This window comes from Dermacentor albipictus, chromosome 4 (assembly GCF_038994185.2).
Source record: "Dermacentor albipictus isolate Rhodes 1998 colony chromosome 4, USDA_Dalb.pri_finalv2, whole genome shotgun sequence".
Taxonomy (NCBI): domain Eukaryota; kingdom Metazoa; phylum Arthropoda; class Arachnida; order Ixodida; family Ixodidae; genus Dermacentor; species Dermacentor albipictus.
In genome coordinates, this window is record NC_091824.1 from 74,109,390 (window position 1) to 74,128,216 (window position 18,827).

At 44.3% G+C, this 18,827-nt stretch overlaps 2 protein-coding genes across 3 annotated transcripts in view; both read left to right on the plus strand.

Moving 5' to 3' along the window:
• Positions 1-18,827, plus strand: part of LOC139059140 (uncharacterized) — a 293,594-nt gene that overhangs the window by 94,334 nt on the left and 180,433 nt on the right. The window lies entirely within an intron of this gene.
• Positions 2,368-18,737, plus strand: LOC135913402 (uncharacterized). Its single transcript, XM_070537879.1, has 3 exons — positions 2,368-3,456; positions 17,378-17,581; positions 18,599-18,737. The coding sequence occupies exons 1-3, from the start codon at positions 2,387-2,389 to the stop codon at positions 18,735-18,737; spliced, it is 1,413 nt and encodes a 470-aa protein (XP_070393980.1). The 5' UTR covers positions 2,368-2,386.

Sequence of the window (18,827 nt, forward strand, 5' to 3'; positions counted from 1 at the left end):
GAAAAGCAATGGACGAAGTGAACACACTGCATGATGACATACGACACCGAGAGGAAACAGACTGGAGGGTACCTTCCAACTCCTTCCACCAACTCATTACACATATTAGTCAAGCCTGCAGCACCGAGCAGACACATCTGTCTGATCTGATAGGCATATACAACGCGTTAAATGTTATTATTTGCATTATTGGTTTTCCGTTTTCGTGCACCGCCTTGATATCTGCAATTATGCGCAGAGCTCCTAAGGTTAAATACAAACGGGTCATTTCATTTATCGTTATTGTAGTGTGGATTGGCGCGTAACATGTGTGACGGTACAAAATATTACATTATATATTAAAACATGTTTCTCACTTTCTCTCTCCCGAGGGAACGGAGCAGTAACTGCAATGCAGTAACAACTATAAAAAGGATTGATTCCAGAGGAAAACCGATGTCCTAATGCATACTGTCATTCATCCCAGTTGAAAATGACAACAGAGGTTGTGTTCAGTACTACAGAAATTTCTGTTGTACAACAGGATTTTCCTGTAGTAACTACAGATTCCTGATGGAGCGACAGACTTTTCTGATGTACAACAGACATTTGTTGTTGCTACTACAGAAGTACAGTCTGTCGTATGTCTGTTGTTACTACAGAAAGCTGAAGCTCTACAACAGATTTTTGTAGTACTACAGAAATTTCTGTTGTACAACAGGATTTTTCTGTAGTAACTACAGATTCCTGATGGAGCGACAGACTTTTCTGATGTACAACAGACATTTGTTGTTGCTACTACAGAAGTACAGTCTGTCGTATGTCTGTTGTTACAACAGAAAACTGAAGCTCTACAACAGATTTTTGTAGTACTACAGAAAAAATTGTCATCACTACAGGCACCCTGTTGTCCCAACAGAAATGTTCCTGAAGTAACCCGAAAAACTTCTGTAGTGCTACAGAGAGCTGTTGAAATACTACAGAAACCTATTGTGGCAACAGGCCCCCAATTGTCACAACAGAAGTGTTCCTGAAGTAATGCGACCAACTTCTGTTGTACTACAGAAAAATGTTGTTGTACGACAGAAGCCTATCATTGCAACAGGCCCCCAGTTGTCATAACAGAAGTGTTCCTGAAGTAATGGACAAACTGCTGTTGTACTACAGAGAACTGTTCCACAACGGAAACCTATCGCCGCAACATGTACCCAATGATGACAGCAGAAGTGCACTGAAATTGTGTGATGCGACAAGATTCTGTAGTGCCCGGTTGAAAAAGACAAAAGGAATTCCTGTCGCAACTACAGAAATTCTGTTGTACGACAGAAGTTGTTGACATTTCTTAATTGGGAGACATTTCTGACATTACGACAGAAATTCTGATTTCGCAACAGAAGCATTCTGTCGCGACAAGAGTTCTGAAGTCGGAACAACAGCTTTATATCCTGACAGCGACTCCGACGTTACGACACCAATTCTGACGTCGCAGCAGAAACATTCGGTCGCGACGGCCAAGAGTTCCGAAGTCGCAACAGAAGCGCTTTCCGTCGCGGTCCTTTAAAATTGTATGTTTTCTCATCGGTGGTGTACACTGTACTTTTCTCTTGCGCGGTATTCAATCGCGCTTCTCTGAAGCCGGCAATGCTGATGGCACCGACACCGGTAATAAAGTCGACGTGGCGAATAGTTACAATTGTGCCGTGACGACGCGGCACCAGCAACGCCCTACCGGCCTCCTCAAAATCGGCCGCTGATCAAAATCATACCAACTGCGGGAATGGCTGCGTATCCGTTTTTTTTTTGGTAAGATGTGGCACACAGGCCTGTGGACTTACATGTGCTGTTACACTGACGCATTAGTTAATTTCCCAGGAATATTTTACAAGCTTATGCGAAGCGGAAAAGAAGATTTGGGTTGTTCCACAAAGTTGCGTGAAAAGCTGTCTCGCTCGGGTCTCATTAATCTGGTACAGTGCTGCCGTGAGAAGCCAGTATGCTGTCAGAAAGAACTCTCATCCACGAATGTTCATGTAGCTATTTTGCATTGAACACACGAATTATATGCGCGCTCAAAAGTGTAAAGAACGAGAGACAACTGTCGAAACTAGCAGTAATAACCCTAAAAGTCAACGTTGTCTATTTCTGAATTTCTTATTTAATATGGATATCGTACATCAAAATCGATGTTCTAGCACTGCACGATGTACCTGTCGATGGTACGAACACTCTTGCTCTTCTAGAGATGCGGCACTTGACGCGGTGGAGTGATAGCGGATCTTGGCTCTCAAAATGCAAATGTAAACATCAGCGCATCGGCTTGTCGTACTGTTCACATGGCCAAAACGTACACCCGAAAAGCATATCAGGGGTGGTGCGGAAGAGGCTTGTTCGAACGGCCACGTTTGCGATGAGCTCCGCTGGAAACAGCGCATCGGCCCTTGGCCGAGGATCACACCCACCGTCATCTACCGATTCCGGTAATTATAAAGTCGTTCTTCCTCGTCTACCGACTGGCAACACCGTTCTCAATTCAGTTTTCCTGCATGCTGACCTGGCAGGGCGGCCGTATCGAGCCCCGGACTTTCGCGATGCTCTCCTTTCAGTGCTAAATGCAACTGAAATACTCGGCGCTGGACAATACCAGATGAGCCATTTGTGGTTGGTAACATGTGTTAATAGCATCGCGAAACAGAAACTTGTCGACAAAGGCGAGTTGTTGGTGAAAGGCCTCAAGTGCCTGGTCATAGACCCGGAATGCAAGAATGTCAAGATGAAGCTTCTTTGGCTTCCCCCACACCTCGAACAGAGACGGATTGTTGAAGCGCTAGAGCCATATGGCACAGTGCAGTCCATCACGAGAGAAATGTGGCGGTGTGACGGCATGGAGGGCTGGCAAATGACTAACCGAGACGTGGCGTTCACATTGAAAGATGGCGTTTCTGCCGGTAATCTGCCACATCTGTTGAGCATATATGGCCACCAGTGCCTTATCTTGGTACCTGGCCGACCACCACTTTGCCTCCGGTGCAACAGAGTTGGGCATATCCGGCGACAATGTCGAACACCACGCTGCAGTAACTGTCACCGCTACGGTCACTCTGCAGATGCATGCGTCGGAACTTACGCTGACAAGCTTCGTGGAAATAGACCGGCTGAGGCTGATACCATCACCGATCATCTCATGGACGTGAGTGAAGTTGTGGATGCAACTGGAGAAACACTCCCTGAGACTCATCGACAAGAACAGATCAAACCGTCATCGGCTGACATTAGCCTCAGCCAGAAGCCTGCGAGCGAGGAGGAGACTAAGGCACCTGACGACGAACCAACTGTGTCTTGGGCAGAATCTCCACCAGTTCAAGATCGCCCACTGCCTGTGGAATCTGGATCGATGTGCGAGGCCGCCAAGAAGCGTCCAGCGCCATCCGACAACCCATCGCCCTCGGCAAAGGAAGCTCGCGTTCCCAAGGTGTCAAAGTTGACAAAACCGCTCCGGGGAACACCTACACCTGCTGATGTCCCTTGTGTTAACGTGCACCAAAAAGTCCATAGTGCATCACCTCATCGAGAAGGGAGTGGTGCACCTCTGGAGCAGCGTTTAGACGCTGCACCTACATAGGTAATCATGGCGGGCGCTCTTCCCTTCCATTTTGGCACTTTAAATGTCCGTGGCTTACGAAGTAAGCGACGGCAAGTACAGCTTCTTCATTTGTTACGCAATAGAAAATTAGATATTGCTGCTATCCAAGAAACAAAGATTGAATCCGACGAAAACACAGAAGTAGCTCTATCTCCATTCATATCTGACTATAATGTTTGTGTCAGCCATGCAGTAGGCGTTTCCGCAGGCTGTATGTTATTTGTTAGCAAAAATTTACAGTGTGATTTCCTACATTTGTTTACAGATAGGGAAGGGCGCCTAATCTGCTGCGATATTGATATCAGTGGCACGAGCTTTAGATTTGTGTGTGTTTATGCCCCGAACAAGTTACGTGAACGCGAGTGTTTCTTCCTATCTCTAGAAAATCATTTCTGTACTGATCGCGCATTGGTCCTCTTTGGAGACTTTAATTGTGTATGTAACGCGCAAGATCGTACGTCACTGAAGCTGAGACATGATCCCAGTAGTGATGCGTTGCAACGCCTGATATGTGATTATCAGCTTGTGGACATTGGGGAAAATGAAAAGGCGGGATGTCGATATACGCACTTCCAGGGTACCTCGCATGCAAGGCTTGACCGAATTTACGTTTCACTTAGCGCGCTACCTCTTATTCATGGTTACACTGTGCATCCTATATTCTTCAGTGACCATTGCCTAGTCTCAGCATCTTTTGGCAGCCGTCGGCACCAAAGTCGGCGTATGTGCTGGGAGCTGTGGAAATTTAATAACCAGTTACTTTCGCGCGAGCGTTTCTTAAATCGTATTACTGAGCTTATAGCTCATGTGTCTTGCCGCAAAGACTTGCCACTCTTTGCTTTGTGGGAATTATTCAAACAGGAAGCTAAAATGATAGCTATCGAAGAATCATCAATATTAGCCTTTGAAAAAAAGAATAATTACAAAGCTTTGTATAGACTTTTGAGTGAGTTGCATGAGCTTGAATGCATACATCCGGGTCAATATATTGAGGATATTCATAAGGTCAAGGCACAGTTACAAACTTTGAACGCAGAACAATACAGAGGTGCACTAGTGCGGGCGCGAGAGCAGCGTTTCCTGGAAGAACAGCCTTGCAGTAGGGCCCTTGGTGATGAGCGCCGACACGCGCTGTCTAAACAAATACTAGAGATAGAGTATGGTGGAATCATTGTTAACGAGCCTACTCTAATAACTAAAGCATTTTTTGAACATTACCAAAAACTATTCCGAGACCATATGCCATTGGATACAGATGCTGCCAAAAAAATTGTATCGTTGCTGCCCCAGTTAAATCAGGATGAGTACGATTATACAAACGAAAACATTGATATCAATGAGGTAACTTCATGCATCGATTCGTTAGCGAAGGGTAAAACGCCCGGCCCGGATGGCCTTACTGCCGAATTTTATCAGTGTTTTCGTTCCCTCTTATCGCCATTATTACTTCAGGTGTACCGAGAGGCCTTGGAAGTAGGGTACCTAACCGCCACAATGTACGAAGGACACACCGTCCTTATAGCCAAAACCGATGATGAACAGAAATTGCAAAAAGTTGACGGATATCGTCCTATCTCCTTATGCAATGTGGATTATAAGATTTTTGCTAAGGTATTAGCTAACCGTTTGCAAGTTGTAGTAACATCTGTGGTCGGTGATCATCAAACATGTGGCATCAGGGGACGGTCCATTCAGACGAACATTCATGTTGCGAGATCGGTGCTAGAGTGTGTAGCTGAGGGGATTGGACAGGTGGCAATGGTACAGCTAGATCTGGCTAAGGCGTTCGATAGGGTGAATCACTCATTCTTGTTTACTTTACTAGAGCATATAAATATCGGATCTCTGCTCCTTAGAGGTGTGAGGATATGTTATACTAATGGCTCAACGCGGCTTATAGTAAATGGCTCTCTCTCCGATCCGATTAGGCTTTCGTCATCAGTACGACAAGGATGCCCATTGTCACCGCTTCTGTTCTGCTTGTATTTAGAGCCACTTTGTATGCGCATTCTTAAAGAACAAAATTTCCAAGGGTTTAAATTACTGACTAATGAGGTTCGGGTTCTTGCGTATGCAGATGACGTGGCCTTTTTCTGTACCGATAAAAAGAGTGTAAACACTGCTCTTGCAATTACAGAAGAATTTTGTGCTGCTTCTGGTGCAAGCGTTAACTTTGAAAAAAGTTCAGGTTTTTGGTTTGGATTATGGGCCACAATGCCATCACATTACGCAGGGATTCAATGGAAAGAAGATCTGCGTTATTTAGGTGTGCCCCTCTCACAGTATAGAAATAGCAACCCTCATTGGTCGGGAGAAGTTGGCAAAATTCAACGTAAAGTTAATTCATGGCGAGGTCGGAATTTGTCCGTGTTCTTTCGTGCTGAAGTGTGTAACGTTTTCTTAGCTTCCCGTCTTATGTATGTGCTCCAAGTACTGCATTGCTCAAGACTTCGCCTTCAGGCACTGCATCGCGTATTTGCAACATTCATTTGGAGTTCGAGCTGTGAATGGATGCGGCGCGACAATCTGTTTCTCCCCCTTGAACGTGGTGGTCTAGGATTAGTACACCTCTTCGTCAGGCAAATTGTTTCTCGCCTGTTTTTCTTTCGAGACAGTGACCATCCGTTCTTGCGTGAAATGTTGCAACTGCGTTTAGTTCATTATGTTCCTAACATAGTAGTGTCATCAAATGTCAAAGATGTCCCACAGGCTCCTTGGGGCTTTCTCAAGGAGGTTGTTGATACATTTCTTTTCTTGAAAGTTAGATTCAGCCTGGAGTACGTGTTCACAGCGAGTCGAAAAGCAATTTCTGCGGCACTGGTTGACTCTATTTTCCCAGATCCTTTGTATCGTGCACCTTATTTAAATCGACCTTATCAGGATGTACTTAAACGCGTCCGAAAAATGTATGTGCCTCCTGGAGTTAAAACATTTTTCTTTAAATTACATTCGGAAACACTCCCTGTTAAAACTTGGTTGAATTCGAGGGGTTGCTTTGTGCCATGGTCAACAAACTGTCGGCTCTGTCCACGTGCCGAAACCATAGATCACTGTTTCATAGACTGTAGGGATGCTGTATTTTTTTGGGACATTCTCCAACGGACACTTAAAAAGGACATTGACATAACTCCATACTCAATTAGGTTTCTACCGTTTAACGTTACAGGTGGTCCTCCCTATGATATGTTCATTGTACTTGGTTTATATAGCCTGTGGAGAAGTAGACTCTGCGATCGCCATGCCGAAAGCCCGCGAACTACAAAATCCTTTTTTCGCGAAAGTGCTGCGTATGTAAGAAGTGTGTACGCTGTGCAGGAACCTCCGCCAGACTGGATGCACTTGTTGGATGCATGTGTGTGTTTGCCTGAGTTTTAAGTGTGTAGTTGTGTCCACTTTGGAATACACCTTCAGTTTTCTTTTCCATGTAATAAAGAAAAAAAAAATATCAGGGGTGGTGCAGTGGTAAGATGCCGGGCTCGGAATCGTGAGGTCGCATGTTCGAATCCTAGGCGAAGACGTTTTTTTTAAATTTTTTTTTACTTTTATGTTTTTCTTTTTTGTACTAACAAATTTACATAACCTTACGGACGTCTCTGTCAATTTTTAATTAAATATTGATCAAGAACTACACAACTTTCTACTACAGGACGTCACACTACAGACAACAGAACTACAGACAACAGAACTACAGACAACAGAACTACAGGCAACAGAACTACAGGCAACAGAACTACAGGCAACAGAACTACAGGCAACAGAACTACAGGCAACAGAACTACAGGCAACAGAACTACAGGCAACAGAACTACAGGCAACAGAACTACAGGCAACAGAACTACAGGCAACAGAACTACAGAAACAACGTCCCAAAATACGACAGACTCTTAAAATTTCCTGTTGTGTTTTTCAACTGGGATATTTAAACTATTATCATCGCTGACCTTTCATCCACGTGTAGCGACCACTGCCCCTTCTGCGCAGCCTCGTACAGTGAGGGAAACAGTTTTTCTATTGAATTTCATTGAGTTCTATTCCACTGAGCTCTGTCTATTGAGTTCACCCTAGCAATATTCTCTCTTGAAGTTTTCCCAGCATATAGCTGTTTCCAAACAACACTTTCGGGTGTTCAAATGACTATATGATATATGACTGCAGTAAAGAAGGGCTCATGAAGTTTTTGCAGCAGATAGCTGTTTCCAAATAACAGATTCCGGTGTCCAAATATTCCTATATGGCTGCAGGAAAGAAGGGCTCACGAAGTTTTCCCAGCAGATAGCTGTTTCCGAATAACCCTTTCCGGTGTTGAAATATTCCTATATGGCTGCAGGAACGAAGGGCAACCGGAGGTTCTGAGGTTTACGCACAGCGGCACGGCGCAGCTCGAGCCATTTTCTTCTTGCTTTTCATTTGTCTTCGTGAAAATCAATATGTGCCCGAAAGAAACTGCTGCAACTCAAGAACCACACACAGACACTATACCGCAAGCGAGAGCCCGTGGAATTCTTGATCAAGTTATAACTTATTCGGAAGGAGAGGAAGCGACGACCAGCTGCCGTTCTCTCGATTGACGGCGTGCGCCTGCTGTCCGGAGCGTTCGCTTCGTCTATTATGCAGCGCGGAGTGCTTACAAGCATTATCGTCCTCGTTTATAACAGCGCCACGTCCGCGGGAAGCTGTACGAGATGCAGGCAGACTACTGTGAGCGTGCGCGCTTAATCTCGCATCTAACGACTCGGTGTTCCAGCGCACGCGCGCTGACATCGGGGCGTCGACCGCAGTTCAGAAAACTATCCGCGGTGCTGTCAAATATTGCGAATAATTAAGCGTCAGTGCACTGGTGGCCGTAGGTCTACCTGTGTGCTTTTTTTAGCGAGAAGTGGACGAGAAGCTATCCGAAACCACCTGAGAAATTATTCAGGGAGTGCGGAGCTTCCAAGGATTTGGCAGTATACCCCTCGTTCTTGCGGTTTCCAATATAGCAGGTAACATTTGTACACGTATCCGAAGCAATGCTGCACATTTCTCAGAACAAGTGCGCATACGTGGTGTCGATTCCCGCGGTGGCAACTTTTGTCCTAACGCAAAGGAATTAAGTTCTTTCAATTAAATATCCCGATCTTGAGTCCCGTATAAAACATAGAAATGCATAACTGTGGGGTCTATGGCTCTCCCATTTCCGCCGTTATGACCTGACATTCATCGAATTCCTGCCAATAAAGTGTCATTCACGTACTCCTTTGCCTTTCTTATTGGAACGCTCGATTGCCCCACGTGCCTCACATGCGACTCTGATGAGGCATTCACACATATTCTCTGCGTTTTCCCCGCTATATATATATATATATATATATATATATATATATATATATATATATATATATATATATATATATATATATATATATATATATATATATATATATATATATATATATTTACTTTAGACCCATTGCATTCAGTACCTTCAACCGCCTAGTCTTGGCAAATTCAGATTTGTCCGTCGAGCCTTTTTTGTGTATGTGGGTACCTCGTTAAACGCTGTTTCTTCTTTCTCTCTTTTTTAAAATTTGGATATTGCACTTGGGCGGTGTTACTTTAGAAACGCTGGCCTACAACTTTCTCTTCTGATAGTGAATGGTCGCCCCCTCTAAAATCCCTGAACAGCACAGCGGCGAACGAGGTAAAAAAAAAAAGGCTCGACTGACCAAATCTTGGTTAGCTAATACTGCGCAGCTGAAGTTACTGAAATCTACGGGTCTGTAGAGTAGGCCTTGAGCAGGCTATGCAGGGTAACCGACTAGAACTACATCTGGTTAACTTCACTGCTTCTCTACAAATTGTTTTTTTTTTCCAATTCTCCTCCTCTTCCTCTCACTGGTGGAGATTAAAGAGTTTATCACTGTAACACCTGCAGGGAAATCTGGTGCCGCCTTCTATGAAAGTTTCCTAAGGGTCGCTATGCCATCAGGGGAATAACCCATGCTTCGAAAGCGGCTTCTGCTTTTACAAGCACTAAATAAGATAAATACAAAATACCAAATAAAATAAACAAATAAATATTGAATTAAAAGTATACTACTCATTAACAGAACATAAATTCGCAGTTTTTCTGCAGCCCATGTCCCTTAAGCTACTGTGACGGTGCAGTTCTGACTTGTTTTTTTTTTTTTAACCAGACAATTTTGTCTTGTACACTAACACACCTTCAAAGCGGGCAAGTTAAGTGCACTTACGGAGAGTGGTACTTGGTTTAAGCGTACTTTACCAAATCTAAAAGTCGCAAGTGGTGTGTCACCCACAAAAGAGTGCGCCCCGGTCAGAATGCGCTCATGGAACGCACTTTCCTGGCTGAATGTATTGCCTCAACGCCAGCGGTTTCGGTGGTACAAATTGTAATGCATAAAAAAAAGTGCACAGAAGTTGACTTTCGTTGTTGAACAGCTTTTAAGAAAATAGCTTGTGTTTTGCGAGAATCGAAGCAGCAATGTAAAGAAACGAATTTATCGTGTACGCAACTAACGGCGAGAGGCGTGATGCGACACGGCGGCGTGGCCATTTTCACTCAATTCGAGTTTATTTATGTTTCTGCGCGAACATGTGCTGACTGCGCCGGTCGTGTTCTGAGTCGTGTGCGCGGCCTTTGCGGTGTCGTCGCGTCTGATCGCCGCGAGCTCGCCCTGGTTCCTCCACGCTTCCGACTGCGACGTGTTTTTCGACTCTGATCGGCTTCATCACGTTGGTAGTTCGCCGCTCAAAGACCGGATGGCACGATTTCACTACGTACCGAATGCTGGTGGGAGACGCACGTAGGATTTGTTGGAAATGAAATTCGCTTAGGTTGGGGCAATGTGTCCTCAGACCATGTGTCGCTCCTCACAAAGCGCCACCGTTCCCGATGGGCGGAAGGATAATGGTATGCCAGGACGGTCGCGATGCTGAAATTGTTCGCCGTGAGCTGATCCTCGAAGTACCTGAAAGTTTATAGCTGTGTCTTCAAGGTCATCGTCGAGTTGTGTTTGCCGTTGACGCCGGGCTTTTGCGCACAGATACGCAGTAGCCTGAAACTTGCTCATATTCAGTTCTAGTTGGATCAAATGCGGCCTTGTCGCACGCCATCATGTGGTTCTGGATTGGCTAGATTTGCTTGGCCGGAATTTACGTGTAGCACTCTCATAATAAAAAATATTTTAGTTTTTTGTTGAGAAAAGATCGATTAAGTTTGTTTTTATGTATAAATCAACGCAAAACCATAACTTTCTTAACGTTCTTTTTTTTATCTACATCTTCAAAAAGCGCGCTCTTAGACTGTCGCCATTTTTTTTACTACTGCGAGTGGGCTTTGTTTTCCCGTTTAGCACCGCGTAGAATAAAGTGTCACTCGAGGTCCCGAAATGCGCTCATCGTGAAGGCACTTAACTTGCTCGCTTGACAGGGGTATAAATCGGAGTCCGAATCACCTTTAGTGGGGCTTATTCTTAGCGAAATTGCATGAAAAGTAAGAAAAACAAATGGTTGATCGATTGATTGTTGTGAACCTCTGTTTGATATCTGACACTTTGAATCACCAGCACAAATGACTGTAAGACTTCTCGCTATATACTTTCACACGCAGATAAGTCCAGCCGTTGTAGTACATCGGCTCATTGGGTTCTGCAGCTTCTAAATACAAGGTCGCATGTTCAATTCCTGGCCGTAGCATATAGAATTCTTGATAGCGTCTTACTTCCCAGAACTTTTAATACTTATTACTTTCTCTTGTTCGGTAATATATAGAAAACTGAAATAAAGTAAAACATTCATAGAAATTTTCCCGCGCGATTTCCGTAAATTATTTCTCCAATCGGCTATTGGTCTGCATTTTGAGCCTTCGACGCGTCAGCACTTGTGTGTTGACAAAAATTTTATAGAAGTGTTACTGAACCATTGAGAAATTCAATGAAGGACAATAGTCTTCACGACTTCGTGGTATTCTTGGCTGTTGTGCACCACACTTTCGGTCCGTAAACCAAACCTTCGTGACACCTTAAGCATGTGCAATGCATAACGAGGACAATGGCGCCTGTCTCGTCTGAAGAAAAAAAATCATTGAACTGTTTCCATGAAGTTTTGGCTGAAATGCTGTATTTTCTTTTCCACGCTGCTCTTGCTCGGCGTTCGCAAATGTGCATCTGACTTTTTTTAAGCAGAACTTCAAAGTCGCGTAGCTTGTGTTGCACTAAGATTAAATAAAATGACAAATTTCCCAAACCGTTATAGCAACACTCAAAGAAGAGAGGCGAAAGGAAGCTGACAAAAGCCGTGTTTTCACTTAGGACTATAATGAGTATAATCAAGCTGCAAATCCGATCATCTTAGTGACCTCGTTTCTAAAAGCTCAGGAAAAGCCGATTTAGCTCCTTGTTCCTCTGTGGCGGAAGCGTTATTTTCCCCCGGGACGATCCCCAAAGAATGATAGAATGTCATCTCTTCTCGAGACTTTCCTTGTCATGCTGCCCATTTTCTTTTCTTTTCAGAGCACTCACGTGGTAACCTTAATAAAGCTTTAATACAGAGAAAACTTATTCGGTGTAACGACTTATTCAAAGGTCATAGATATCTGAATTTCGAAAGAACGCCAGAACATTGATATAATGGGGTATAGAAGTTACATGAAAAGGAATAAGATGCCTGAGCAAGGCCGACCAACGCATCGATAGGTGGTCTTATTGTTGTTAAAGGCGGCAGGTAAGTCCACCAGTCGAAAGGTTGTCCGGAATTTCTGGCACTTTATTCCCGCTTATGTAACCTCTATACCGGGGTTTGCTACTCAATTTCTGAGCCGTCTTCTTGATTTAGGAGAGCAATAATATAACAAATGTACGCTGCCCATTAGGCGACACATTTCGATAATATTTTGGCCTAAATGTGTTGCTCAATTATGAGGCATGTTTCGGTGACGACTGTCTTGAAGTGTTAAACATAGCTTGGGGATATGAGAGGGAAATTTATAATTTTGCATGAAGGAGCCTCAAAGCACCGGCGCTCCTGTAAAACAGGTCTATAATAACGAATACTACTAATACAAAGTGGCTAGTCAACTTCATAAATAAATACTTTAGGTTCTATGTTACTTTCTTTAGGTGTAGCCTGCACCACGGCATAGGTGTGTGTTTAACGCCAGTGCCAAACGTACCCTTTTTGACATGCTTAATTTGATGCCTAAATATTCTTATCTAAGCGTGGGATACGTAATGCGAATACTCTAGTATTTCTTTAATATGCCAAGTTGTTTCAAATTCCTTTTTTGTGTGTGTGAGAGAACGGTGGAATGAGCTTTGTATTAAATAAAGGCGTAAATGCCCTCCTCCTGTATTAATTGCGGCGGGGTCTTAGTGATCTTATCGTCCATGAGCCAGCGCATATAACCGTCTGTGATACCCAATCATAGCTTAGCAGCTTAACCCCCATATTCTCAAACGAGCCTCGGCTCGATCCCCGTCCTCCACTCCTTCGAGTTGACCACAACACCGCCCCTCGCCTGCACAAGACACTACGCTTGACAAAGATTGCCGTGGACGATCATGACGCGCGGTTATCACGTCTGTCGAAGTGTGGCGTTGTCGTTTGCTTTCTTCAAATCAGAGAAGCGCAGCGCAACATTAGTTTTAAAGAAACACTGAAAAAAAAATTGATGAGAACAAATTGTTTTTCATTGTTTTTCATTAGTGTACTTTTCATCAGTGGCTAAAGTGTACAAATATATGCACTCCAAAAGCGTGGACACGGAATGGAAGATGATGCCAGGAAAGTTGGCATCCATGCACACCATGCACAGAGTAATTGAAGTGTAAATAGACAGCCTGAGGTCATAAAAAATAAATTGGGAAAAACAAATACTGAAAACTAGACGCAAGGGATGGAAGGCCATGGATATTTACGAAAACAGCAAGAAAGAAATCAGGAAGGAAAATTTTTATGATAACGGACAGGGGAGTGCCTTGCTATTTGCGGCCCGAGCTTGCTGCCGGAGGACAAAAATAAATTGGAGTAAATATGCGCCACAAGGTGAGACGTGTGTGCTGCAAAAAGAAGAAAAAGAAAAAAATTCCCGGAACGACTCGGGAAATCGCAATGGAGTGCCAAGATATTCACCCACAGAGACCCTGTAGGGAGTGTCCAACTTCCAGAGGCCTTGGAATTCAAACAAGGTGGCAGGATTGACTGGTCAGCGATCGAAATAAGTAAGAGACTAGCAGCGCATTTGTAGGTAGAAAGCAGAGAAGAGATTGATGGCACCAGAATCCTTGCAAGCGCAGGTATTGGTGCGATATAGCAATAGTGGTTTTAATACAAAAGTGAAGATTGAGATGGAGCTAGACGAAAGGCTACATAGCCATAGATATAGTAAAACCTGATTGGATAAAACAGGCTAGGTGTCATTTCTCCACACACCCATTCAAAGGGTGTCTCAATAAACATCATCACGATTGAGTCGACGTGCAGTGCTGGCGGAATGAACGTTCTAGAATACGAGCCAATATAGCATATCCTTTTTCGAGCAGCCCTCGTTCAAAGCCTTAAACACAACAGGTGCTTAATGCTGGAGCAGAGCACTTTTGATAGTTTCATAGAATAAAATTGCGCGATTGAAGTCAACCGGTGTACCAAAAGCGTAAGATTTCGCTGATACTTCGCGCATAACGAATTTCCGGAAACTACCGCTCCAAGCGGGCAGTCAAATCTATTGCAATTCAAGCACACATTTTGGTTACCGCAGGTTTTCCCACCGCCTTAAGGTATAAACTTGAACAACGTATTTCGGCGCATGTGTCCGAATCTGATTCAGACTCTGAGACTTTATTCCAGAGATGCATAAATAGGTCCAAGGCTGAGGCGAAGGGAAAAAAACCGCTAAATCGCTGCTTGACAGCGCCCCCTTGTCCCGTATTATTAGTACTTACGCCTCGGTGCATGTCAAGAAGCTTCTGACAAAATGGTATATGCATTAAATATATTGGCGCGTTTAAAATTTTCAACAGTGGTACTTTTAGAAGTTCACTGGTCCAATATGGTAATTTATAGTTTTTGTGATTAATACGAAAATTTAGATGTCTGTCACTCAAATTAGGCTTGGGGAGAATTTTGTCTTGTATCGCGTGTTTTTGATAGTCTGTGACAGTCATTGCCCAAACATGCGGTATATGTTATCAGCGCAAAACTTCTAAGGCCTCTGCATCCGTGCTTCAAAAGTAAAGCGTTTCGAACAATCTTCTCCACAGCGATGCTCCAAATCCTTCTCAGAAAGCATTCGTGAGTCAATGAAAAAAAAAACCATTTGTTTATGCAGGGCAATGGTCTTCTCAATAGAACTATGTCACTCGTAAGTGAAAATTACCTTACCGCCTCCCACTCTCCAAGGACTTTTAAGAATGCACATAATGCTGCATTTAATTAAGGTGTTGTACGTGCCAAAACCGCTATCTGCTTAGGAGGCACGCCGAAGTTGGGGACTCCGGATTACTTTTGACCAGCTGTGTTCTTTACCGTGTACCTAAATCTAAGTAAATGGGTGTGTTTGCATTTAGGCCCCATCCCATTGCGGCCGCCGTGGCCAAGATTTAACCCTGTGACTTCGTTCTTAGAAGTGCATTAGCCATAGCCACTAAGTAGCCATCGCGGGTGAAGTAAATTCTAATAGCGTTCAGATGAAGAACAAACTAAAAATTCAAATTCTGCATGAAGGAATCCTCACTGTGAGGCCTTAATTAACTAACCAGCCCGAAATACGCAAAGAAAATATCCTGGCTTCTCGAACATAGATGCGTTTGCTTTATCTGTTGTGGAAATTGGGTGTTTCAGAAAGTTTTAGAAAGGAACGAAGTTTTTTTAACTTTCTCGTATGAAATCATAACCCGCTTTTATAATGAAGACGGCACACACCAGAGCAGACAGCTTCGTTGTTCATATGCGCATGCTTAAACCGCGATGAAACTTCTCTTTGACCAACACCGAAAAGTCTACGTTATGAAAACCTATATGTTGGTAATTACAAGTTTTTATTAGCTGCACAGCATCCTCTTACAATAGAAAGGTTTTGTAAAATACAACAGAGACAGCACAGAGAACATTTTTGACGCACAACCTTAAGTCCTTTTGAATTCAGTGAGTGCGACTAACACGACCCACCGAAGCGCTTTCTTTATGTTAGTAACGAAGCAGTAAAAAGGAGCTCTTTTAACTTCGTGTCTGCAGGAGCATTAGCGATTCTTTTGGAGTCAAGCAGTGTCTGTCAGCAACAGCTGACAGGAAGCCACATGGGCCCTGCAGCAGGGATAAAGCAAGGACTTTCGGAGCGCACTATGCAACATATTTCTCAATTAGGGATCCTAATATATTATATTCATAATTAAAATTACTATTAGGTAAGTAATAACATCAGTAGGCATGCCTTACAGTCATGGACATATGACAACAGGAACTAGTGTCTCTAGGTTCGTCTAATAGTTCTATAGTATAAGCAGAACACGTCAGAAAAGAATATTCGTAGAGCGAACGGCTATGTAAACTGACACGCTTGATTACAAATATCCCTGTTTTCATTATCCGATTCATTCTGTCCTTTAATTTAGGGAGGACTGTTCAAAAGGCAAGAAGTTGGATTCCACTGCACGAAAAAGTAACCATACCGAGCTAGGAATTTATTTTTTTGTTCATTTCTTTCAAGAAGAAGCATACTAATCGCTTGAGTTGAGGCAGTCTTGTGGAGATTACAAAGAGCCGGCTTGTTCATTTGCGTTTCAGGGAACGTTTCTCTATCGGTAATGCGCATGCTTTCATTCTGCCCGCTAAGTCCCACACTGCGGCATAGTATATTAGAAACGCACCATAAAATAAACGAAAATTGTTCCCTTATAGCAGCCACGGCTGAATAGATTGCGATTTTAGGGCACGCCGATATAAGAGCCTGCCACCTTGCAAAGCTCCATCGCTTTGTTTCGCTGAGTAATTTCAAAGAAACAATTCTCTAGGCGTACTGTGTCTTACCAGTACTCCCCTACGGGGCAGAAACCTGGAGGCTTACGAAAAAGGTTCTACTTAAATTGAGGACGACACCAAGAGCTATGGAAAGAAGAATGATGGGTGTAACGTTAAGGCATAAGAAAACAGATTGGGTGAGGGAACAAACGTGAGTTAATGACATCTTACTTGAAATCAAGAAGAAGAAATGAGCATGGACAGGACATGTAATGAGGAGGGAAGATAACCGATGGTCATTAAGGGTTACGGACTGGATTTCAAGGGGGAAAGTAAGCGTAGCAGGGGGCGGCAGAAAGTTAGGTGGGCGGATAAGATTAAGAAGTTTGCAGGGACGACATGGCCACAATTAGTACATGACCGGTATTGTTGGAGAAGTATGGGAGAGGCCTTTGCCCTGCAGTGGGCGTAACCAGGCTAGTGATGATAATGATTATGATTATGATGATGATGATGATGATGATGATGATGCGCATGCCTGCAGCAAGCGGAGACTATCGGATAGTGCTATCACACTATCAGAGACTGTAATGCTAGTTCTAATACTAAACTCATTCCAAGGGTAGACAGACTCCGTGTACTGGGCCTTCACATGCATTACAACGGGAAGGCCACACATACCTTACACATACTGCGCCATTATATCGCCCAAGTAATGCACATGATAAAGTGCCTTACGAACCACCGACAAGGACTCCTAGAAAAATATGTACTCACAATCATGCAAGGCCTCATAATGAGCAGATTAACCGACCACCCTTACCGTAACCTGACCCAGACCGAGAAGACACAGATGAAGGCCCTCCTCCGTAAGACACTAAAGGCAGCGCTGGGACTGCCACAACATGCGTCCATGCAGCTTCAACTACGACTCCGGGTGTACAACATCATCCGAGAGCTAATGGAAGGCCCCCTTAGCAGCCAGTTACAACGCTTGCAACGAACAAGGCAAGGGTGCCTCATTCTATCCCGGCTAGGATTCCAAACACTAAGAAAACCACAACCGAAAGACCGCACACTTCTTACACATAGCACTAAAGACAAATTCACGTGGCCCCAATTCTCCGGAATATGCACCCTGACCATCATAAACGCGGGAGACAGGCAGTAGCCCCGGCCCTGGCTCGACTCTTTGCCGATTACACATTGCACACACCGGTTCTGTACACTGACGTGACCCGGTACCCTGTGTCTAGTGAAACTAGATAGCACATACACCCTGAGGGGTTCGGCAACGCTCCACACTGTGGATTGTGGCACGGTGGAAGAGGCTGCTATGGCCCTAACCATCGCACACGCTTCTACCATACCGGCACGGCAGGAACCTATCAAAGTGGTCACTAATTCACAAACCACCTGCAGGACTTTGGCACAAGGAATGGTGATACTCTACATACACCGCATCCTTCATCGTACATACACCGCACCATCATAATCATCATCATCATCACCATCTTATTCATCTCCACTGCCGGACGAAGGACTCTCCCTGGGATCTCCAATTACCCCTGTCCTGCGCCAACCGATTCCAAATAGCACCCGCAAATTTCCTAATTTCGTCACTCCATCTAGTCTTCTGCCATCCTCTACTGCACTTCCCTTCTCTTACGTCATTAAAAACCATAGCGTTACACCAAGCGCTTATCATCTGGACGCCTGGACACGCCTCTTTCCATGGTAATGAACACGCTAATGGGGCAGTCCGAAACCTCGCTAACCTGGCGCCTTTGGAAGATATGTCTAACTTAAACGACGCACTGACAGAACCGCTTAACCGCACTATAAAACTGTACAGCATTACAGAGTTAGCCGGAGACGCTGCTGCCACCCCACCATTTCCTTAGGCGAGGAAATGGTGCCAGCTACCAGCTACCTTCACCTTTTCCGCCCGCACAATATCCTTCATATACTTTCCCTACTGGGGAGCAAAGCTCACACTATATCACTCAACCTGGGAATGCCCAGACCGGCGGGTTACTCCCCTATTCCGTCCCCTTCACCACCCTTCTCGGAGACGCTGCTGACCAGCTTAGACCGGCAGGAGCAGCGATGGCGGATCCAGCAGGCACGCGCAGTGGCACGAGCCAATGGGGCGCTAAATTAAGTGCTCTACCCTACGAGAAACTCTCCACATGTCATTATAAATTAATGTTTTCTCTCTATCTCTCTCACTGCCTAATTCTGGCAAAGCGGC